Raw genomic sequence first — 24,038 nt, 5'->3', positions numbered from 1 at the left:
CCCATCATCCTCCAGCTCTGCCTCTACCATAGAGGGCGTATTAGTCGGATTCAGGAGTTCCTCAAAGTGCTCCTTCCACCGCCCTATTACCTCCTCAGTTGAGGTCAACAGTGTCCCATCCTTACTGTACACAGCTTGGATGGTTCCCCGCTTCCCCCTCCTGAGGTGGCGACCAGTTTTCCAGAAGCACCTTTGTGCCGACCGAAAGTCCTTCTCCATGTCTTCTCCAAACTTCTCCCACACCCGCTGCTTTGCCTCTTTCACGGCAGAGGCTGCAGCCCTTCGGGCCCTTCGGTACCCTGCAACTGCCTCCGGAGTCCTATGGGATAACATATCCCGGAAAGACTCCTTCTTCAGTCGGACGGCTTCCCTGACCACCAGTGTCCACCACGGTGTTCGTGGGTTACCGCCCCTGAGGCACCTAAGACCCTAAGACCACAGCTCTCTCGCCGCAGCTTCAGCAATGGAAACTTTGAACATTGTCCACTCGGGTTCAATGCCCCCAGCATCCACAGGGATGCACGAAAAGCTCCGCCGGAGGTGTGAGTTGAAAGTCTGTCGGACAGGGGCCTCCTCCAGACATTCCCAATTTACCCGCAATACCCGTTTGGGCTTACCAGGTCTGTCCAGAGTCTTCCCCCACCCCCTGACTCAACTCACCACCAGATGGTGATCAGTTGACAGCTCCGCCCCTCTCTTCACCCGAGTGTCCAAAACATACGACCTCAGATCAGATAAAACAATTATAAAATCGATCACTGACCTTTGGCCTAGGGTGCTCTGGTACCAAGTACACTTATGAGCATCCCTATGTTCGAACATGGTGTTTGTTATAGACAATCCATGACTAGCACAGAAGTCCAACAACAAACAACCACTCTGGTTTAGATCCGGGAGGCCGTTCCTCCCAATCACGCCTCTCCATGTGTCTCCATCATTGCCCACGTGCGCGTTGAAAGTCTCCAAGAAGGCCGAATACTCCGAACTCTTGTTTGGTGCATATGCACAAACAACAGTCAGAGTTTTCACCCTTACAACCCGCAGGCGTAGGGAGGCGACCCTCTCGTCCACCGGGGTAAACTCCAACACAGAGGCGCTCAGCCGGGGGCTTGTGAGTATCCCCACACCCGCCCGGCGCCTCACACCCTGGGCAACTCCGGAGAAGAAAAGAGTCCAACCCCTATCCAGGAGTATGGTTCCAGAACCGAGACTGTGCGTAGAGGTAAGCCCCACCAGATCTAACCGGTAGCGCTCCACCTCCCGCACCAGTTCCGGCTCCTTCCCCCACAGAGAGGTGACGTTCCACGTCCCCAGAGCCAGCGGCTGCTGCCCGGTCGGGTCCGTCGTGAGGCCCCTGAACTTCACTGCCACCCCGTGTAGCAGCGCACCGACCCCAGCGGTTCCTCCCACAGGTGGTGGGCCCATGGGATGGATAGGGAGTTGCCATGTTGCTTCTTCGGGCTGTGCCCGACTGGGCTCCGTGGCAAACCCGGCCACCAGGCGCTCGCTGACGAGCCCGCCATCTGGGCCTGGCTCCAGACGGGGGCCCCGGGCTTCCTCCGGGCAGGGTAACTTCACCTCTTCTACGTTGTTTCATAGGGTTTTTGAACCATTCTTTGTCTGGCCCCTCACCTGAGACCACTTTGCCTTGGGAGACCCTACCAGGAGCACACAGCTCCAGACAACACAGCCCTCAGGTTCATAGGGACACACAAACCTCTCCACCACGATAAGGTGATGGTTCCCGGAGAGGGGGCATATACTGTACATCAAAATTCCCAGAAAAATGTCTTCCTCATAGGGGGAATCACTTTACTGCATGGATGTGTACAAAAGCAAAACACAATGATCATTAGGGAAGTCATTCACTCATAAATGATCCAGTTTAATAGACTTCTAGAAAAATAAATTGTAATACAGCTTCCATAGGAAAGGAATTTGTGTTCCTAATGGGTGATACTAAACTTTTACTGAATATACATATTGTTGTGTTACTGATGTCATTGTACCTTTCCCCTCAGGTGTTTAAAAGCACCTCAGGTGAGAAGCTCACAGAGATCCAGGCCCATGATGACGAGGTGCTCTGCTGTGCCTTCTCCCCTGACGACCGTCTACTAGCAACCTGCTCCAGTGACAGGAAAGTCAAGGTAAGCAGATAGCTCATCCATTGGGACCAACTTGATTTCAGCAACACACAGGCAAGTTAAATACACACCAAACACATCATTTCTGGTTGTCATTTTATCATAACAATTTTGACACTGTGTGTCTCTTACAGGTGTGGAACGTGGAGCGATCCATGCTGCTGAGGGTCTTTGAGGAGGAGCATGAAGAGCAGGTCAACCACTGTCAGTTTACCAACACGACACAACGCGTCCTGCTGGCCACCTGCTCCAACGACAAGTTCTTGAATGTCAAGGTGTGCGAGTGTTTTATTTGCCTGTCTTGTGTATCGTTTTACTAAAGAGTAAAATATATGTGCCAGTGGCCCTGTGAGCTCAACGCACTTCAACTTTAGAAAACGCATGCAAGTATTCTACACGCAAACATCTGTGCTACTTGCAGCGCTTCTGTATTTGGTTGTATTTTTTTCTGTTTGGTTGTTATCTCCTCTTGCATGGCGTTTCTGTAATTGGTTTCACTCTCGGTGCCATCGTAAAAGTAATCTTATACTGTACAGGTAATAGAAAGAAAAGTAAGTTACTGTACTCATTTTGTTACAACAAGCAACTGTTGTTTATTCTCTGCGTCTCTCTCTCTCTCTCTCTCTCTCTCTCTCTCTCTCTCTCTCTCTCTCTCTATATATATATATATATATATATATATATATATATATATATATATCTTTATATATCTCTTTCTCACTGTATTTCTCTCTGTTTCTGCAGCTGTGGAACCTCAACAAGCCATCCTCCCAGAACACCATGTTTGGCCACTTTGAGCCAGTCAACCACTGCTGTTTCTCTCCTGATGACACCTATTTGTCCACTTCCTCCAACGACGGTACCGTCAAGGTGATTGCCATAAAACTAGATACTTGTAAAGCTGTCCTAATGACTAAGCATATTGGGCTAGTAACTAAGTATCTGTATGTATGTATGTATGTATGTATGCAGCTATTTCAGGTGTCGTCTGCCAATGAGTGGAAGACAATCAACGTGAGAAACATGTTTGCAGAGAGTGATGAAGAGGTCCTTGTCAAGTGCAGCACCTGGACTGCTGATGGCAAACACATCATATGTGCAGCCAGGAACGCTGCTCTGGTAAGTATTTTGAAATGTGAACATTTGGTTGAAAGGGTATATTAAGGCTGCTCGATTATAGAAAAAATCATAATCACAATTATTTTGGTCAATATTGAAATCACAATTGTTTAACACGATTACTCATTGACTTTTGGAAAGATGTTGCAATTATTGAACTTATAAAAACAGTAAGAAGTTAAACAAATCACCAGTGAAAACACCTAGAATTGTGACATTTCCCATAATACTTCATTCAGAACACAAGACAAAATAAAAGTTTACTTGCAAAACGTATTGTGCAAAATAATTATAATTTTTAAGATTTTTTTAGTAGCCAAAATCAAAATTATGATTACATTTCGATGAATTGCACAGCCCTAGGGTATATATACACTCACCTAAAGGATTATTAGGAACACCATACTTATACCGTGTTTGACCCTATCCTCTCAATACGGGCCAACATTTATAAAGAATGCTTCCAGCACCTTGTTGAATCAATGACACAAAGAATTAAGGCAGTTCTGAAGGCGAAAGGGATCCCTCACACCATTACACCCCCACCACCACCAGCCTGCCCAGTGTTAAAAAGGCATGACGGATCCATGTTCTCATTCTGTTTACACCAAATTCTGACTCTACCATCTGAATGTCTCAACAGAAATCGAGACTCATCAGACCAGGCAACATTTTTCCAGTCTTCAACTGTCCAATTTTGGTGTGCTTGTGCAAATTGTCGCCTCATTTTCCTATTTTTAGTGGAGATGAGTGGTACCTGGTGGGGTCTTCTGCTGGTGTAGCCCATCCGCCTCAAGGTCGTTCGTGTTGTGGATTCACAAATGCTTTGCTGCATACCTCGGTTGTAACGAGTGGTTATTTGAGTCAAAGTTGATCTTCTATCAGCTGGAATCAGTCGGCCCATTCTCCTCTGACCTCTAGCACCAACAAGGCATTTTCGCCCCCCAGGACTGCAGCATACTGGATGTTTTTCCTTTTTCAGACCATTCTTTGTAAACTCTAGAAATGGTTGTGCGTGAAAATCCCAGTAACTAAGCAGATTGTGAAATACTCAGACCAGCTCGTTTGGCACTAACAACCATACCACTCTCAAAGTTGCTTAGATCACCTTTCTTTCCCATTCTGACATTCAGTTTGGAGTTCAGGAGATTGTCTAGACCTGGACCACACCCCTAAATGCATTGAAGCAGCTGCCATGTGATTGATTGATAATTTCATTAACGTGACATTTAACAGGTGTTCCTAATAATCCTTTAGATGAGTGTGTGTGTGTATATATATATATATATATATATATATATATATATATATATATATATATATATATATATATATATATATATATATATATATATATATATATATAATGATTGGAGATGCAGTCTACTGTTTGCCGTAGTGTGCTGTTGATGTGTGGTAAGTACTGAATGTGTGATAAAGAAGGTGTGAATGGTTTGGATGTGGTTCTTTCTCTCTCTCTTGTCGTATATGTCTCAGCTGTACAGATTAAAATCTAACACCACAGGGTTCACTCTGTACTACTTGTCGTTTCATTAAAGCAGACAGGGAAGAGAGACTGTTTGTCACGTTGTCTTCCAGAGAGTTTAAAGAATGTGTGTCCTGGTTGTAAATGTGAACGACCCCTCCCCTTCCTGAGCTTTCCAAAATCAAGTCTTGTCCTGCAATCAGTCTTGTCTGTGTCCTCTATGTCTACATTTGTTTGTATTCTGGGAAACAACCAAGCAGACAAGTCTGAGCTTGTTCCTTTGACTTTAAGGAGAGGGAACACAAGACTTTAATGTTGCAAGTTTGCACAACATACCACTTTTTATTGTACAGTACAGCTCAATACACACATTCAGTATGTACCATACATTCTATGTGCGTAGATTCACATTGGCATGCTTGATATTATCCGCTGACTTTAATGCATATCACAGACTGTTATCAGCGTAGATACACTGAAGTACAAAAATGCCGAAGATATGTTTGAAGTCATTTAGAAACATTGTTGCTGTTACATAGTTTGTCCACCAGGGAGCACTGACAATAAGTTGGTTTTATGTTGAACAATAATATCCAAATAATTTTTAAACTCTCAAATATTGATATTTGCCTCAAAAATCTAGCATTGGTCTACATAGGACTAATTATTGGTGGGTGCATAAGTAAAAAGTGTTATGGAAAGGAAAGACAAATGCCATTATGTGTCGATTATTTATAAAACTGTAAAATGTTTGCAGCTTTTTAAATATGCCGGCAGTGGAAAGGGTAGCCATATTGTGCCCAGACCGCGTACAGTCTGATTTGTTGTCTTTTTGTCGCTGTTTCTCAGGTGTTTGATGTGGAGACATCGGACATGTTGTTGGAGATCAGAACGAATCGTCTGAGCACGGTGCAATACTGTCACGCCTGTTCTACCAGTAACCTGCTGGCGATCGCATTCTCAAACTACGCTGTGGAGGTACAATAACACACAATCGCACTATATATTTAGTGTCCTTTTTATGATCAATTTGTTTAAAACATCAGTAGATCATGTTTTATAGGATATTTTTCATTTTATCATGTTATATTGTTGAAAGAATACATGTAGAAATTATTTTTATTTTTATATTTAGTTTGTTTTTTTATTTCTCTTTCTGACCCATTTTCTGCATTTCTTGTGTATGAACTGTTTACCGCACTTACTGTACCAAGTATCTGTACTGTATCTAAACAGTGGTGAATAAGTGGACAGTTGTCCATCTGTGTGTGTCTTCCAGCTGTGGGACTTGGAGGCCAATAAGAAGATGGCTGACTGCAGCGGGCACCTGAGCTGGGTCCAGCGTGTCCAGTTCTCTCCTGACGGCTCACAGCTGCTCTCCTGCTCTGACGACCAGACTGTCAGGGTAAGACTGACTCAGTGCATGTATTATACTGTGTCTGCATTAGACAGCTTGCACAGATATTGTCAGTGTTGCTCTAATTACCGCTTGTGAAATCAAAGCCATGCTAACACTGAACATCACAAGTTGACTAATTGCACTCTGTCCTCTCTCTGCCAGCTGTTAAGTTTCAGCGCAGGAATTATGTTGTAGCTTTTGGTGCAACAATTCTTCTTCTGAAAACAAAGTAATTACATAACATCTATATTTGTAGTTTAGCCTGGACTTTATGGTTTTTACGGATTATTATTATTAATTACAGATATTGTGTTATATCAAGGTGGTAAAAACAGATAAGATTTTTATTCAGATAAATAGTATTTTGATGCAAGTGAAATCTGTCACTGCACAGGCCTCATTAATCTAAGTGACAAACTATCCTAATTATCTATTTCACCCAAATTATCATCATTATTTTGGTGACGGTATTGCACAGTAGGTCATATGCAGCACTTTTCAAAACCAGTGTTATGAACGATGACAATAAAACAAAATTGAATACATAATTAAATCAAAGACAAGTAAGAATTGTTAAAAGAGTAAGAACTAACATTTAAATATGGGGATAATGGATAATGGGACACAGCCCCACTAATCCAACGTTGGAAAGGTGTGGGGTTCTAGAAGCTATTTGTCTATCTGAAAAGCAGTTCTGATGGAGTACACTGGCCCCTAAAACATGACCACTGAGGCGACATCCACCCCATCAGCAACTGAAACCATCCTTAACATAACAACTAATATGGGCCAAGTGCATTTAATTTAGGAGAAAGTATGGGTTAAACTAGCCCATTTCTGATCCAGCGAGAAGACAAGAAAATTCTTGCTTATGTATCCATTACCAGTGTGTGTTTTTGAGCTGTCAGACGCAATCTGGAAATTCAGTTGCTAAACAAACAAATGTATGACACAGATACTGATGTCTTTTTTATTGCCACAGACAGGTTATTCCCAGTTTATCTTTGCAACAAAAGGATGTCAGTCAATAGATTAATAAGCAACATCGCTGACGTGTAACTAATATGATGCAGAGGTTTTCTCACCCAAGCTCAACTCCTCTGCTTAAATACAGGTTACAAAGAAGTAATTTAGGGAGAAAAGTGAATGTTAGCTGTAGGTCTTTCAGTTAAAAAGTCCATTATGTTCCACTCAAGCCTGTTTCCTGTCTTGTGTTTCTTGTAGTTATGGGAGACTAACAAGGTGCACACCTCCTCAGCTGTCTGCCTAAAAAGAGACTCAGACGTTCTCTTCTATGATGAAGAAATCATCGTGTCAGCTGCAGATAACTGCAACAGACTGCAGGTGAGCCGGAGGGAAAATAAAGAAGAGGGACTCAATTCATGAATAAAAGGCGGTGGGCTGGTTGAAGCAAGAATGTGAAGTTTGTTTTCTTTGAGAGTGCATACAAGTATTACTGTACTATAATGTGCCTTTATCAGGTTATCATAGAAAACAATGTGTGTGTGTGTGTGTGTGTGTGTGTGTGTGTGTGTGTGTGTGTGTGTGTGTGTGTGTGTGTGTGTGTGTGTGTGTCAGGTGCGTGATGGCAGGACAGGATCAGTGCTGTTCCAGTCGGAGGAGAAGTCGTCCAGGATCCGGTGTACGTGTATGTGCAGACAGCCCTCTGCTGTGGCCCTGGGCCAGGAAGATGGCACTGTACAGGTAGTAAACACATTTAGACCTACAGTATATGCTGTATGCTTTTGTGTGTATCTGTAACACAGCAGTCAAACGGGTTTACTTAACTTAATTTCCTCCCAGCTCTGATTTTGTTGTCTAACTCTGAGCAAGAAAGCAAATACGCTTATTTTCCCCAATTTGGAAGTTATTTGTACATCCTATATTTTGCACATCTTTCACGCAACACTTTCAACTTCAAAAAAGAATAACTCTAATATATCCCACTAGGGCACTTTGCGTCTATAAAGAGCACAATTAACAACCATGCAAACCATTACATTTTGAACGTTTGTGCGTGTGCGTGTGTGTGTGTGTGTGTGTGTGTGTGTGTGCGTGTCTGTGCGTGCGTGTGCAGATGCCATTTGGCTGTAGGAGGTTGTTTTTCAGACTATGTTGAGTCATGAGATGTGACATTAGCACTGTCACCCTTTTTATCGGTCAGCTGTACGTCAGGTCAACTCAAAACACCTCTTTCTTCTCCCTCTCCCTCCACTCCTCGTTGTTCTGCCTTTCCTTTTACCTACTCAACGTTCTTCACTCTTGATCTCAATTTTCATATTTTGCCATCTCTGTCACACACCTTTTTATTTTATTCCCATTTTTGTTTTGAGTATCTCTCTTCCTCCTTTTGTTCTGCCTGTCCCCTTTGCTCATCCACTTTGTCTTGGCGATAAATTGTTGTTTGTGGGTAGAGAATGAGGTCTTTGTGGCACGTGGGAGTTTTTTGCGTAAAGTGCATGTGTTTGTTGCATGTTATGCACATATTGCAACTGTTAAGGACATCCCCAAAAATTCCCGTCCTATATTAAAACACACACACATATGCACACAGTCCCCTGATTGAAGCGGCTAGGCCAGCGTCCTACAGTAGAGAGCAACTCTAATTAATTAAAAGATCCTGCAGTCTTAATGAATACGGGGGTTAATGATTTTAATTACAACTCTTCTCCTGGCCCCAGAGATGCAGTATAAGAGAAAGGGATTAGTGGACACGAGGACTCAAAGAAGAACAGATGATTAGTAATCTGAGTTCCTAAAACCAAGAGAGAATGACTAAAAGCATTGAAGAAAATTAAGATACTTGCAGTTGATGCACACAAAATACATTATTATATATTACATACAATACTTTATATTTAAGTAAGGAATCACAAGAAAAGTGTTTTGGGAGATCTTGTGACCGTGACTGTGTCGAAACATTTAACACAATACCTACTACTAACTCTGAGGTTACACAAATTCCTCCCGCAAAAACTATTGATATGTTAAGATTACCTTCTGACAATCAAACAGGATTCATTCTGACCATGTAGATAATCTCATTTTGTTTGTGAAAACATATTTGTCCGTGTTGTTCATTGCAAGGGAACTTGTTACCCTGTCACTGTCATCGCCTTGCTTTTACCCACAATGGCACTGCAGTTCATCCACAGCTGGATTGCTATAATTTAATGGTAACGGTACCTGTAACCACTGTCAGTTTGCTGCTCTACAGGACCTTATTAGCATCATCAACATGCATTTTAGGTGTTTTTTTTTAATCTGTCGTGGAGTCCACACAGCTTTTGCTGTTGTAGTCCCCTGAGCAAACACCAGAGGGGGCCCTGGTGTTAGCTGGAGGTATTTCTGGTGCCCATAACCACTGCAGTGGAAGGCATTCATTTACTTGTCCCTCTTCTTGTAGTTATTTACAGCCAGTTAAAAAATAAAATAAAATAAATAAATAATTCATCGACTTCAGTGTCAGTCTGACATAGCAGCTTTGTTCTGCTAATGTGAAGAATATCTGACCATGAAAGATCTGCACGCAAGGACAGAAAGTAACTGTATGTTTCTTTATGATTAAAAAAAGTGCAAAATTGTGAGTGTGTGTGTGTTCTGTGCCAGACAGCAGGGCTGACAGCTAGAAAGGTACTGAGGACACTTGGCTGCAGGATCCAGCGACTGTTGACCTCTTTCAGGGGTTTGATTCTGGCTGTAGGGCTATGCACAGGCAGCGTGCAGGTATGGTAGGGAAAGAGTAATATCTGTTTGTATGTTTGTCTCAGATCCTTTAAGAATTACCCAAAATAACACACACACACACACACACACACACACACACACACGTTTACGTTACATAAAGTAAGTACACTTTGTGTGTATTTTATTTTTTCAAAATGCACCTGATAAGTGTAAGAGAAGAGGCAGATTATGAACTACAGAAAGGATTGTACTGTTGTTACTGTCTCATCCTGCAGGGCCAGCTTCAAAACTGACCCTCTCTTTCCTTCCCCACTTTTATCAGTTTTCTGCAATGCTTCAGCAACTTGTTAACTCCCTTGGTAGTATTGTAGTATACAATTGTTCCTCGTCTTTCCTCTTTACATTAGCCTGCTTTTATATTTGTTTTTTTTTACCAAACACCCTGAGGCATTTTCCTGACTGCACCATCCCAGAAAACCTTGAGCCGTATGTTTAAAGCTCGCAGAAGTGTTCTCTCCCAGGCTTTGAAACTCGCGTCTCAGTACGTGGAGCTTGACAAACATGGTCGGCATGCCCCAAGGCTTGTTCTGCTCAACCCTCTCCTCTGAGATGTAAATATTTTAGTGGCTAATAAAATCCCAAGCATTACGGGACTCTCTTTTATACTTTTAAAACTACAGGTGCTGTGCTGGACTGATCGTAATGTTGTGCTGTACTTTTTCACATGAGATTTCTGTGCTTTATTCCCTGTTTTAAAATCAAGTCAAATAATTGTTTTTGTATGACTTTCTGTAAAATATAGTTTGAAATGAGTTGCAGACTCGGCAAGGAAAATTTGAGTATTTTATATATCACTGGATAGATCTATCTGGAGGTTAATTAAAAAAATGCAAGGCTTTGATAAGTGCTGCAAAATATTTTATAATTGCAGTTGTAATCTAATACCCATGTTTCACCTCATAATACTTTAATTAGCTTTCTTTGTACTAGTCATTAATAAGTAGAATAAATTCTACCAGAAAGCCACAAACAGATAAGCATTATCCATGGATTGTATTTAATACCATTCTCCTCCAAGGAATGATATTTGTCCTGATGTAATATGTAATTGCTGTTAGAGAGTAGTGAACATAAGACACAACAGCCATGCTACTGGCTCTGTGTTGTACTTAGACACAGCTTTGTTTTGCGCTAAATGCAAACAACCGCATGCTAACATGCTCACGATGACAATGCTAACAGGTTGATGGTAATGTCACAATCGTTTTGTCATAAACCAAAGTATTGGACAAAGTCAATTTTAGTTCTGATTATATGAACCGTTAAGTGATAAACAAAGTTATGACAATTCGTCCTATAACATGAACGCCCAGAAACAAATTTCAAGGCAATCCATCCAATAGTTGTCGAAATATTTTAGTCTGGTCCGGCTGGGAGACAGGAAATCCCTAGAGTCACAAGACTAGCATGACTACACACTTTCTTATTTTGCTACAGAACTCCCTGAAACCCCATTAAAGACTTGTTGGAGCCTCTGGGCTGTAGTGTCACAACCATCTAATTGACCTTAAAAGGGCATCCACAAAATGTTAGATCTCACTCAGAACCAGCTTTTAATATTCTATGAAAGATTCCCATCTCAAAAGCTAATTGTAAAAGGGTTTTCATGTAGAAGCAGCTATCCTAAGTAAGAACACTTGATGACTTTGTTTCCTCTTCGAGCTGGGTTCTTTTTGAGCATCAAAGCTGATTTGTTCTCTGACTCCCCCAGTAATGTCTGCAGGGCTGTCAGCCAAGCCCGCGGCAGCCCTCCACACTCTTGACTGGACTGAACGGTCACGCTCAAAGCTCACACTTTCTCCCCCACTCTACTTTCTTTTTGATGTGCTTATCACCATCAAGCCAGCAGCAGCACTTCACCTATCTCCCTCTTATTTACTCCCTCCAAAATGTGACTCTGTGTCAGGATTGTTTCGTAAACTTTCTGGGGCACTTTTCCTCCCTGAGCATATCTTGGCAAACATGGCTATCATTTGAGGCTTGCATAGATATTCTAGATACCGGGTGTGGACCTTGTGTGACCTTTAGAGCTTGATGCACTGTATTCCTATTTTTTTGGCCAAGATCTATCTTAACCTTACACACAAGTATACCCATGCCTTACAGTAGTTTTTAGCTGTGGCTCTATTGATGGCAATGTTAGTCTCTGTGTCTGTTGGCTGGTCGGTCCACACTGAAATACAACAACAACAACTATTGGATGGATTGCATTGAAATTTCATACAGACATTCAGGGTCCCCGTGAGATGAAACCCACTGACTTTAGTGATCCCCTGACTTTCCCTCTAGGACTCATGAAGTTTACTTTTTTGGTCGCATTTAGATCGCATTAAGCTCAGTGTAATAGTACCTATTAAAGCCTCACAGAGCCTCTAGCGTGGCTGTAAACTCTAAATCTTGTTGCTGTTTGTTTGGATGCTTGTGGTGCTAATGTTGTTTATTCCTTCCAAGGTATTGGAGGTGCCCTCTGGGAAGATCCTAGCCACTCTGCTGGGACACACCAAGACGGTGCTGCACTGCCGGTTCAGCCACAATGGCCAAACACTGATCACATCCTCCGAGGACACCACCATAAGGGTAGACTAAACTCTTCTCCTCCATCAGTTGCTCCCTTCCTCTCTTTCTGCTTGGTTTTCCTGTTTGCTCCCATTCATCCCCCTCACCATCTTTTCTTTCCTAATTCATGGCATGATCTTTCACCTCCTCCCCCAGCCTGCCTCAATTTCTCTTATTTCGCTATTGATTATTCTTCTCCCCCATCCCCATTCCTCAACTTGAGTAAAACTGCCTACTCTGCTGAATCACTCATCCTCAGGTCTCTGTGGTGCTTTCACTTTCCCCTACCAGCTTCTCTGTCTGCCTCTTCACCTCTCCATTCTTCCCCCCCCCCCCCCTCTTTTGTCTCCTCTCCTTCTTTTCTCCCTCTCTTTGCATTCGGCTTTGCTGCTCGCGATAGCTCTTCATCTCCCTCCCGCTCTTGTGTTGACCATGTGCAACTATCTGTGTTTGTGTGTGAGTATGTGTGTGTATTATGGGCCGTTACGGTCTGTCAACCCCCTCCGTTCATGCTCTGTTGCTCATTTCCCCTTTCCTCTCCTCCCCTCTCATCTCCTCTTTCTTCATCTTTTCTTTTTGCTGACAGACCCGTCCACTGCAGCACTTCCTTCCCTCTCCAACAACACAGCACCTTGTTCCGTATTCATGCGGCTGCTGCCACTTATCCAGAAGCTATTCAAATTCATGCTGTTTGACATGTGCTCGCTAGAATATGGAAGTGTGTGTATATAGATGTTAATGCAGACGCAGAGTGAATGTAAAGAGACCTAATGACACTGATGTTAGCTGCTGATGGATTATAACCTTTGGGCCAATGGCAGATTCTATTCAGAGAGAGAAAAGGTGCAACATTGCTCACAAGAGCATGATTGATAGGATGTTTGTGTCTGTCCTTCCCCCGTCTTTGAGCTCAGTTGAACTGCTCATTTACCTGCCTGTCATAAAACACACTCTGCAGACAGATGTGCCAGTCCAGAGTTTTAACTCCACAGATTAGCATACACAGAGCATACCTAAGCAGTGATGTGATCAGTAAGATGGAAACACCACAAAAAAATTGTAAAAATTGTCACAAAGATCAGTACAAAATACGCCGACTGTAATAGCCAGGTAGGATCCACCATAGAAACAGCCTGTTATTGTGAGAGTGACATTTTCTTTCTTTACTCTTATTTTTTTTCAGAACATTAGATCTTTCTAATGAAGATTTTTTCTTTCATAATGTGTCCATTCTGACCTTGGTAAGTAAGTAAAAAAAAAATGCAAATATGACCTATGTTGAAATTTGAAACTAGTCAGAATGGACACACAATTATGAGAAAACCGGGGTTGAAAAATACCAGAATTTTCCCTCAGCAGCCCTGCTGTAAAACCAATACTCATCATACCTCTCACCTACAAAGAGATTTATCAAACTTATAGAAACTGTTTGACTTTTTCAGCTCCAATATCCACCCTCACAGAATTTAATTGATGTCACATCAGTGTAAAGGCCTTTTTATGGTTGTGTGTCGAATCGACAGCGTACCCCCACAGACCCCTCTGCGTCTACGCCGGACCCTACGCCGTAGCCTGACGTGCACCTCTCGAAAAATGTAACTACAACTCGCAGCAATGCACGTCGCCCGGCCGTGGCTTGGTAGCGTTGCATTTCCTTTGACTCGTTTCCTAGTTCTCCTTCTCCATAAACAACATGAAATCAAGGAGAGGGTTCACTTTTCCTGCTACAGATTTCCCACCGTGGTCAGAAAACACAGGGGAGACACTTTGTTTCTCTCACTATGACTCTAGAGTCGCTACTCGCTCCAAACCTAATCAGCGTCACTCTCTCACTTTCTCCCTCGCTCTATCGCCCACTCCCCACACACACACACACACACACACACACACACACATGCTGGCTCAATACACACCAGCGCACAAGTATAAACATCAGGCCACTTAGGTAGGCTACGGCGAAAGCTCTGCGTGGAGCCTCCGCAGAACCGTAAAAAAGGCCTTAAGTGCTCGAGTGAAAAGGGTGCAAGGGCCACAAATGCTGTATTAGGGACAGAGATCACATTTGACCTACACAGAGGCATTTTGGTGGTCCACGGAGTGGGAGGCTCCTGTTAGAATGCTGAGAATTGGGGGTAAAAGACCCAAGAAAGTTGTGAGAATTACATACTCACAGTTTGCACAACCACTTGCTGAGTTCACTTATCCTGACTTTTTAGAAACAAGCCTCAAAGTCTGAGTCCGTAAGTAAAGTAAGAAGTAAAAGCATCAGCTGCTATAAGATCCCTTGTCCCTGTTTGTCTCTCTGTTGCCCCCCTGTACTGTAGGTGTGGAGGTGGCAGTCTGGGGAGTGTAAAGTACTTCAGGGTCACAAGGAACAGGTCCGATGCTTCTCTCTGCTCTACACCTTGCCCGTCGACACAAGATTGCTGTCCTGGTCCTTCGATGGCACTGTCAAGGTGAAACACACACACACACACACAGACTTACAATACAGTTAACAGTAGCATCAAATATAAAATGATCCCTCTCTTTTTCCTGCTAACTCTAAAGATGTGGGACCTAGAAAGTGGAGAGAAGATGCAGGACATCCAGGCTCATCGGGGAGCCATCCTGTCCTGTCATGTATCGCCAGATGGATGCCTCTTCGCCACCACCTCTGCTGACAAGACTGCTAAGGTTCAACAACACACACACACACACACACACACACACACACACACACACACACACACACACACACACACACACACACACACACACACACACGCATACTCATGGGATGAGACATATCTGTTTGTGCTTCCAGTAACAACGTGACCTATTACACATCAACATCTTCCCTCAAACCTTCTGAACTCATTACTTACAGCTTATACACACGGACACATTGCTGCGGGTGATATCCGAGGCTTTCTCCAGTAGGGAGAGGAGGGACCTTAGAGATTAGCGTGCAGCAGATGGCCCCGGGCCTGGTGAGTTAGCTGCAGGTCAGTCTGTCCTTCTCCACCCACGTCCAGTGATCATTTAGTTTGACTGCAGCTCATGGACCTGCTGACCCAACAGCCTGGCAGGCTGGCTGGCCTGCAACAGACCCAGCTCCGTGTCTGGATGTAGTTTTTGCCAGGTTGCCATTCACCAACACTGCTGCGCTTGACTTTCACCTGACTTTGACTGACTCAGTGGGCTGGAGATGTGTTTTTAACCTTTCCCCGAGCAGTTCTTAAATCATTGCTTTTCCTACTCCTCATCCACAGTTAAAGGAACTCCATAGCACAGTACATGCTGAACTGTACTGAGACTGTACACTCTTTGACACTGACAATGCTGCCCTCTCAGTGTTGTTCATTTTCTTGGATCATAAAAACAGCTGTGGTTCAGCGTTAGATTTATACTTCTCTGTCAAATATTCAACCGCAGACGACAACGTTGTTTCCCGAATGTCCAGTATTCGAAACAATGCAAAGCCAACCTCTCAGTCATTTGTTAAAGCAGTTGATGTAGTGCCACAGATTTTCACACAGGAATTTGAATTTGGTCGACACTTACTGTAGAGAACAGCCACTGGGTCGGCAGCCAATCTGGCTTCTGTCAATGGATGTGAGAGTGAGAGAGAATGTGTGTTTTATGGATTTGGCAAAGATGATAATTGAGGTGTGTGTGTTGTAGGGCTGGTTAGCAGTCAGTCACATAGTCCTTGCTCTCCAGACCGAGCCAGGGCTTTGGTGGCTCAAAACACACACAAACATAAAGTCCCCGGTCTCCATCTATCTAGAGGTCAAACCAAAAGGCTCAGCCATGAGAGTATTTGTTGAGCACCACAAAAAGATGGAGGGTTCTCTGTTCTGCTCATTCATTTTCCTCCACCTCTCTCTCTCTCTCTCTCTCTCTCTCTCTCTCTCTCTCCCTCCCTGTTCCCCCTTTTTCCTCTTTTTCTACTGACCTTCATATGAATGGGTCTTTGTGTGCAGACACAGTTAGCCGGCTGCCAAATGAAGTGTCTAATTATGAGGCTGTGTTATTTTCTGTGCGGCACAGGATGTGACTGGGGTAAGGAAGGAACACAGAGAGAGGAAGAGAAAGAAGGGAGGAATATAAAGAGAACAATGGATGAGAGACAGAAAGTAAAGCTGGAAAATGCAAACAAAGTGAGAAAGAAAACAGCAGAGTGAGAGAGCATTCATTAACAGTATCATCATTCTGATGCAGCACTGTAACAGCATTAGCTCTGCATTGTTTGTCCTCATAAGAGCTATTAACAGGTGGTGACTAGTTTGAGCTACAGAAATACATGAAAGAACATATTATTATTATTATTATTATTATTATTATTATAACCTGTTATTCCCATGCTGTGATGATTTTATATAATAACATGTCGGGCCCTATTTTAACGATCTGAAACGCAAGTATCAAACGTGAAACGCAAGTAGCTTTTTGGGCGGATCTCAGACACTGTTGCTATTATACCGGCGGGATAAATGAGTCTTGAGGCCGACGCAAATCTAAAATGGGTTGGTCTGAAGAAGCTAGGTGTGGTTTGGGCGTAATGTGCAATAAACCAATCAGAGCGTCATCTCACATTCCCTTTAAGAGCAGGCGCGCTTGTTCCATGGCGGATTGCTATTATGACGGCGGATTTGCCTGGCGCACGCCAGCGGGAGCTGTCCGGGATGCAACAAAGTAATAAATGCCCGTCTTGACCGGGTGACGATGTTGCTGCTGCCTCTCGGGCGCATCTCCACAGTCTGGAGAGGATCGCTGCAGCCATGGAGCGTGGGCCTCCAAACACACCACCTGTTCCTGTTGTGCCCCTTCCTCCTCCCCCCACTACATCTCCGTCCACCTGCTCCACCAGGAGCGCATTGCCACTCAAGGACCAGATCCCACCGGAGTGTCCAATCCCGCCATAGTTCAATATCACGTCTCCTTAAGTCCTCTAATATTTCCTCATTTATGTCATCAACACATCCATGATTCATGGAAATGTTGTGTAAAACACAACAAGCCACAAAGAATGCTGCGACTTTTTGAGGACTGTACTGTAAAGTGCCTCCTGACCTATCCAAACACCTAAAGCGCATTCTCAGTAATATTTTTCCTTGTAATTATGTATGGTTTGCAAAAATGGGAACTACTGCATCCGTGTAGATGAGAGAAGCAAAGTGTATGCGCGTTGTGCACACGCTACATTATGGCCAAGCATGCGCCCCTAAAATAGCATCTGAATAACGCGCCACTGACTTTAGACTAGCGCCACTGATTTTAGACTAGGTTTTTCCTGGTCTGTGGTGGAATTGTTTTCTGATAGAGATTCACCGATAGACCGGCCGGTGACCGGAATTGGACGGTTTTCACGTGCTTGGCCATGACCGGCGACCGGCAGGTCAGTCTGACATATGCCGATTTCATGCCGGTCAATGCTAAAATTAACTGACAACATAAGTTATACGAGTTTCAGTTCTCAACGACGCACGCACACACGGAAGCGACACCACAGTCTCTTTTCCTTTCTCTCAACCTTTCCGCCGTGTGTTGCGCGTACCCGCTCGCGGTGTGAAGCGCATGTCTGCGCTATTCTCGCACATGTAGAGAACCTTGTGAATTAACCTGCAACATGTCAGCTGTTTGGAAATTCTTCAGCGTGTGTGCAGAAGATAACAAGTTTGCAATATGCAACACCTGCAAGGAAAAAGTAGGCCGTGGAGGGACGACACCAAAAACCAAAATCTCATTTTTTTAGTTGGATATTGGATGTGAAAAGAAGGAAATGTTTCTAACATTGTACTTTAGATGTGTGTGAATTTCCCACAGCAGGAGTAATTTATATAGTTCTATTTTATAGTGATCCATTATCTGTTCAAAAAATGTTCTGTGCCAAATGTTCTATTAAAGAAAAGATAGAAAATAAATATTTGCGTGTGCTGTAAAGTGGTTAGAAAAAATGAAATCGAAATCTGCTAAAATCGGTATTGGCTGGCCTAACTCAATGAAAATCGGAAATTGGAATCGCCCTAGAAAGTTGTAATCGGTGCATCTCTATTTTCTGAAACTGCAAAATAGCACGAGGGAACATTTGTGCCTGAACATGCCTCCTCTTTTCGCTGAACCGCCCCCGGCAGCACAAGTTCATTCCCTAATTACCGACGTGCATTTGTGGTGGGAAAAGTCCGCTGTGCGTCGGGTGCAAAATAGGAATGATACATGCGTCGGTGTACAAAGGCAATTGCCCTGAGTACAAGATAGGGCACGTAATCTACATTATATCACACGTTAGCTGCCCTGTGCTACAGAAACGGGTAGCTGGCTGGGTTACTCTTGAATAAGTAAGGGGTTATCACTCACTTCAGTTTTATTCATCACTTACAGTTGTGTTCAGAATAATAGCAGTCCAACATCACTAACCTCATAAATCCAATTTTTTGGTAGAAGTGACATAGCATAGCAAATAATTTACTAGTAAGTGTTGAGTCATAGAAAACCAACAGACTCAACAGTCATGACATGCATGCTGCTCATTCTGTGTAATTGAATCTGTAATTGAAAGGGGCATGTTCAAAATAATAGCAGTTCACTTAGTGAGGTGATTGATTCTGTGAAGACACAGGCGTCAATTATGGCCCATATTGAAGGAAGGAAGGAAGGAAGCAAATGTTGTGCATGCTGGTTATAATGCATTTCACACTGAAATACTCAGCGAAATGGGTCGTTCAAGTCATTGCTCTGAGGAACAGCGGACTTTGATTAAAAAGTTGATTGGAGAGGGGAAAACATATAAAGAAGTGCAAAAAACTGTAGGCTGCTCAGCCAAAATGATTTCAAATGCCTTGAAATGGCATCCAAAGCCTGAACGACATGGGAAAAAACAGTCAACTACCATTTGAATGGATCGAAGAATAGCCAAAATGGCAAAGGCTCAACCAATGATCAGCTCCAGGAAAATCAAAGAAGACTTGAAGTTACCTGTGAGTACTGTTACGATCAGAAGAAGGCTGTGAAGCAAAGCTATCAGCTACAAGCCCCCGCAAAGTCCCATTGCTGAAAAAAAGACATGTACTGAATAGGTTGAAATTTGCCAAAGGACACATTGACTGGCCAAAGGAGCATTCTGTGGACTGATGAGAGCAAAATTGTTCTTTTTGGGTCTAGGGGCTGCAGGCTGTGTTTGTCCAATGACCCCCATGCGCTGAATTCAAGCCACAGTACTGTGAAGACAGTAAAGCATGGTGGTGCAAAAATCATGTTATGGGGATGTTTCTCATACTGTGGTGTTTGGCCTATTTATCGCATATGTAGAAATATATTTGGTTTAGAATAAGAATGTCCTGTAGCCTGGGATGGCCTCGCTGTCTCCTCCTGTCTGGCATGTGTAAAATAAGACGGGTTCAAATTTAGTGGAGCAAAAGTGCTCCTGAGTTGTTTAATAAACAATTGGAACAGAATGCACCTAATGAAATCTATTAAAGGAACAGACAATCTCTAGCGCGCAACTTCTCTATCTTCTCGGAGACAGAAAGTCTGAGTGATATCCAACCAATTGGCGGCCCAGACGCAATGGCGGGAGGAGGAACCTGAAGATGAATAAAAGAATAGGGAAAAGGAAGGTCCGGTTCAGACCCGGAAAGACTTTGTTGGTGGTTACGGAGAGAAAGTCTCGAAGGAGCGGCTGATCCATATGCATATGAAATATCTGTTTGCAATATCATTTTACTAAAGATTGTTATAGTTTAACTGAACGAGTATTCATTTCTTGGTCTGCCTTTCAACGAACACATAATTAAATGGAAACTTTGAGAAGTGACCGGTGGTTCTTAAAAGACTCTGGCTTTTGGAGCCAGAGTAGAATCGGTCGCTTTTTTTCCTACACATACCAGGGATCATTGATCAGTTTCAATACGTTAAAATACTTGAAGAGGTCATGTTGCCTTATGCTGAAGAGGAAATGCCTTTTGAAATGGGTCTTTCAACAAGACAGTGACCCAAAACACACCAGTAAGCGAGCAAAGTCTTGGTTCCAGATGAACAAGATTGATGTTATGGAGTGGCCAGCCCAATCCCCAGACCTCAATCCCATAAGTGACATCAAAAATGCTGTTTCTGAGGCAAAACCCAGTAATGTAGGAATTGTGGAATGTAGTTCAATCGTCCTGGGCTGTAATACCTGTTCACAGGTGCCAGAAGTTGGTCCACTCCATGCAACACGGATGTGAAGCAGTTCTCATAAATAATGGTTATGCAACTAAATATTAGTGCAGTGATTCAAAGTAAAGCAAACCCTTGAGATATTTTTCAGTTTATACAGTAAATGTTTGAGTTTGTAAAGAAACATGCAAATACTGCTATTTTTTTGAACAGCCTAATATTCCTTTTTCTTCACTTTCTGTAAAGGTATAACACAAACTTGATCAATTTTGGTCATGTTTTATTTAGAATTGAATTTGCAGTGTTCCCAATGCATTGATAGTATGGAATTAAAAGCTATTCTAAGGATTTTGATGATTATTCACTTTTTTAAATCACACTACTATTATTTTGAACACAACTGTATGTGATGTAGTGAATGTATCCAATACATGCAGATTTTTTTCCGATAATGAAGTCCGAATGTGTACATTTCTGTTTTTGGTTGTCTTTTTTTTTTTTGTATTTCATGCACAATTGATATACCAATTTCTGCTTTTCCTTCTTCTTGGTGCATTACTTTCCGCTATTAGTTGTGGCAGTGTGAGTCCTGGCAGTTTGTCCACACCCTGAGCGGCCACCAAGACTGTGTCCGAAGCTGCCGATTCTCCTGGGACAGCCAATGCCTTGCAACAGGAGACGACAACGGAGAGATTCGGGTGAGTGTTCAAAACATTGACCTTAACCTTTGCATTTCATATCATTGGTAGCAAAGGTTAAAAAAAGGCTGAATCTGAATGGATTCAGGCTCATTAGTAGGCTTGTTCTGCTCTTGCATTGTCAGAAATGAACCTCAGCTCCGTGCCTAAATGCAAAAAGGTGAAGTGGAGAAAATGGGAAGCAGAAAGTTTTTTGGAGTTATGTAGAAAAATGAGGTATTTAAGAGAAGGGTGTGTGGGGGGGGGGACTGATGGAGATTAATTGGAAGAAAGTACAGAAGCTGCAGATGAGACGTGAGGACAGACTTCCCACTGACTTTCCTACCTCAAGAAGATATCAGTGTGTCCACACACCAAATGACATTATGCAACTAGTATGAAACCATCCAATTTTCAATCCAATTTACAAAAAAATACAATTACAGCAGTCAACATTTATTCCAGAGATCACCCTATAATTACATCTCATCTCTCATTTAGATAAAGTGCTTACTAATACATCATGATTGCTGCAGCGCGCAGAGAAGGGGTGACATGAAAGGAAGGAGGCAGGGCTTCTTCTCAGATGGGGAAGTGGGAGTTGGAGGAGGTGCAGGTTGTGTGAGGAAGTTGAGATAAAGAGAGCAGGAAGAGGAGGAGATGTCTGACAGTGGGAGGTGAAGGAGAGGACTCAGGCTGCCAAATTGGATCCCCAAAGGCTTTGGAACCTGCAGTGCTTGTACACAAACCCAAAGTCAATGAAAGGTTTGTCTGTGAAGCGGAAGATTGAGCGTTGTTCAGCCTGCAGTCAGCAAGGGGTTAATGCCCTCTGGTGGCCTTTGAGCTGAACTGCTCCATTATCCAGAAATGGACGAATCCATTGTATCCAATTACATAAACCACACTGAAATCTCACCCCTGTTTCTATGGAAACAAATGTGAGTCATGCACAAAAGCATGCCAAGTGTTAAATATAGCTGTACGTGTGATGTGTCATTGTCAAATGGACATGGCATGCGAACAGTTGCATAACAGCTGCAATCGACATGATGCGCTGCTCTAGTGAAGATCACAAACCGTCATTTGATTATTTATGTAGGGTGTTATGGGTACATTCACAATGTATATCACGCTGCAAATTCTCTTCATTGCCCATTTTTATTGAGCTTGACCTTTAGAAACAGAAGTTTGACAAAACAAATATTATGATATATGTCATAAACAGATGGCATTTAGTTGTTATCGCGTGACCTCAGCATGGGGTTTTGGTCACATCTGATGCCAGAGACCACCTTTGAACAGAGATTGAGGTTGTGATCTCCCCTTATATACGACCACCCGTTATCAATCAAAATTCCATACTTGGGTCATTCGATGACAACTAAACCATCTCCATGGCAACTTTGCAAACTCCAGCTGCCGATACAGGCCACAATATGGGTCTGAAAATAATTTAACCTCGTAATAAGAATTCATTTATTTATTTTACCAGTTGAATGTTAACAGTTGAATGATGGCACAGGCAGGGAGATAACACAGCAGGGAAAACACAGCTCACATTAACACAAGCTAAATTCAAAATAATGTAATATTCACTATTATTGTAAAACCTGCAGTTTTTTTAATTTTGTAATTGGGGTTATGCTGAGTCTGACATCTTTGTTGTTTATCCGTGACATTCACGTTATGGTTGGTTTATAATGTACGGCTGTCTATCACAGCTCTGGAGTGTCAAGGACGGCTCTTTGCTGAGGATTTGTTCCCGTGACGGGAAGGACGGCATGGATTCACTCCACGGAGGCTGGGTGACCGACCTGCACTTCTCCCCAGACAACTCTCTTCTGGTCTCGACTGGCGGTTACGTCAAGGTATGTTAACACATTCTATACCTTCAGACTGGTTGCAAAGTCTACATTGGTCGTATGGAATCACTGGGAAGAAGAGGACACAAATTGGTAGTCTATTACAAAATTATATATTCACCTTTTTTAAATCTTATTATGGTTTTTATGCCTTCATTAGAGAATCGACAGTAGAGAGATGAATAAGGAGAGAGAGAGAGAGAGAGAGAGAGAGAGAGAGAGAGAGAGAATAATATGCAACAAATGTCTCCAGCCGGACTTGAACCGGTAATGTTGCGGTCTATGGTTGGTGCCGCCTAGCCACTTTTTTTCTTGAGATTATTTGGGCTGAAGTTTGAAACCAGTGATATTTTGGTTTCACGGTATGCATCTTAGACTCCACGGCTACCAGGATGCACGCAAAATGTTGAATAGTTTTACAAGAATAGTTTTATTTTCTAGTCACCAAGTTCTTTTATTAAATACCAAAATATTGGAACACAAATATTAAACAATGACGTTTAAGTACTGTATATGTGTAGTAATGTAGAGTTTTAACAATAGCCTCTTAATATATTGTATTGTATCCACTGTATCAGAACGTAAGCAATACATTATCAAACAGACTGGTAGATGGCACCTAAATGCCATCTACCAGTGTGCCTCTTCCTGCCCACGTGGAAAATGTAGTTCTCTGTACACATAAAGTTATCGCCACAAAGTTATGCAGCATAATTCACTCTGAATGCCTTTTGCTGTTTTTCAACAATATATCATTGTGTATGTGAGAGGGAGAGCTGTTGATTGAGATGTGTTTGATATGTCTCAGTAAAACAATACAAAAATGTCCTCAACATGCGTCATTGTTACATTAACTAGAGGAGCACTGCAGTGGTGCAGGTTTACATAAAACACTCAATACCTGAGGGA

The 24,038-nt window shown here is 42.7% G+C and overlaps 1 protein-coding gene across 3 annotated transcripts in view; it reads left to right on the top strand.

The window, feature by feature from the left end:
* apaf1 (apoptotic peptidase activating factor 1) overlaps positions 1-24,038 on the top strand; it is a 58,739-nt gene that overhangs the window by 10,302 nt on the left and 24,399 nt on the right. For 2 of the 3 annotated variants that reach the window (XM_039791796.1, XM_039791795.1), the window contains exons 14-27: positions 2,022-2,147; positions 2,279-2,419; positions 2,889-3,014; positions 3,117-3,263; positions 5,599-5,727; positions 6,029-6,154; positions 7,373-7,492; positions 7,727-7,852; positions 9,758-9,874; positions 12,347-12,472; positions 14,776-14,907; positions 15,002-15,127; positions 21,163-21,288; positions 22,989-23,135. In XM_039791796.1, coding sequence (XP_039647730.1) covers positions 2,022-2,147; positions 2,279-2,419; positions 2,889-3,014; positions 3,117-3,263; positions 5,599-5,727; positions 6,029-6,154; positions 7,373-7,492; positions 7,727-7,852; positions 9,758-9,874; positions 12,347-12,472; positions 14,776-14,907; positions 15,002-15,127; positions 21,163-21,288; positions 22,989-23,135 — 1,815 coding nt within the window. The remainder of the gene's footprint in view (positions 1-2,021; positions 2,148-2,278; positions 2,420-2,888; positions 3,015-3,116; positions 3,264-5,598; positions 5,728-6,028; positions 6,155-7,372; positions 7,493-7,726; positions 7,853-9,757; positions 9,875-12,346; positions 12,473-14,775; positions 14,908-15,001; positions 15,128-21,162; positions 21,289-22,988; positions 23,136-24,038) is intronic. The other variant, XM_039791797.1, reaches the window with a different exon arrangement.

Source organism: Perca fluviatilis, chromosome 23 (assembly GCF_010015445.1).
Source record: "Perca fluviatilis chromosome 23, GENO_Pfluv_1.0, whole genome shotgun sequence".
Classification (NCBI taxonomy): Eukaryota; Metazoa; Chordata; class Actinopteri; order Perciformes; family Percidae; genus Perca; species Perca fluviatilis.
The sequence above is the reverse complement of the archived record's forward strand: the minus strand, read 5'-3'. Positions and strand labels throughout refer to the sequence as shown.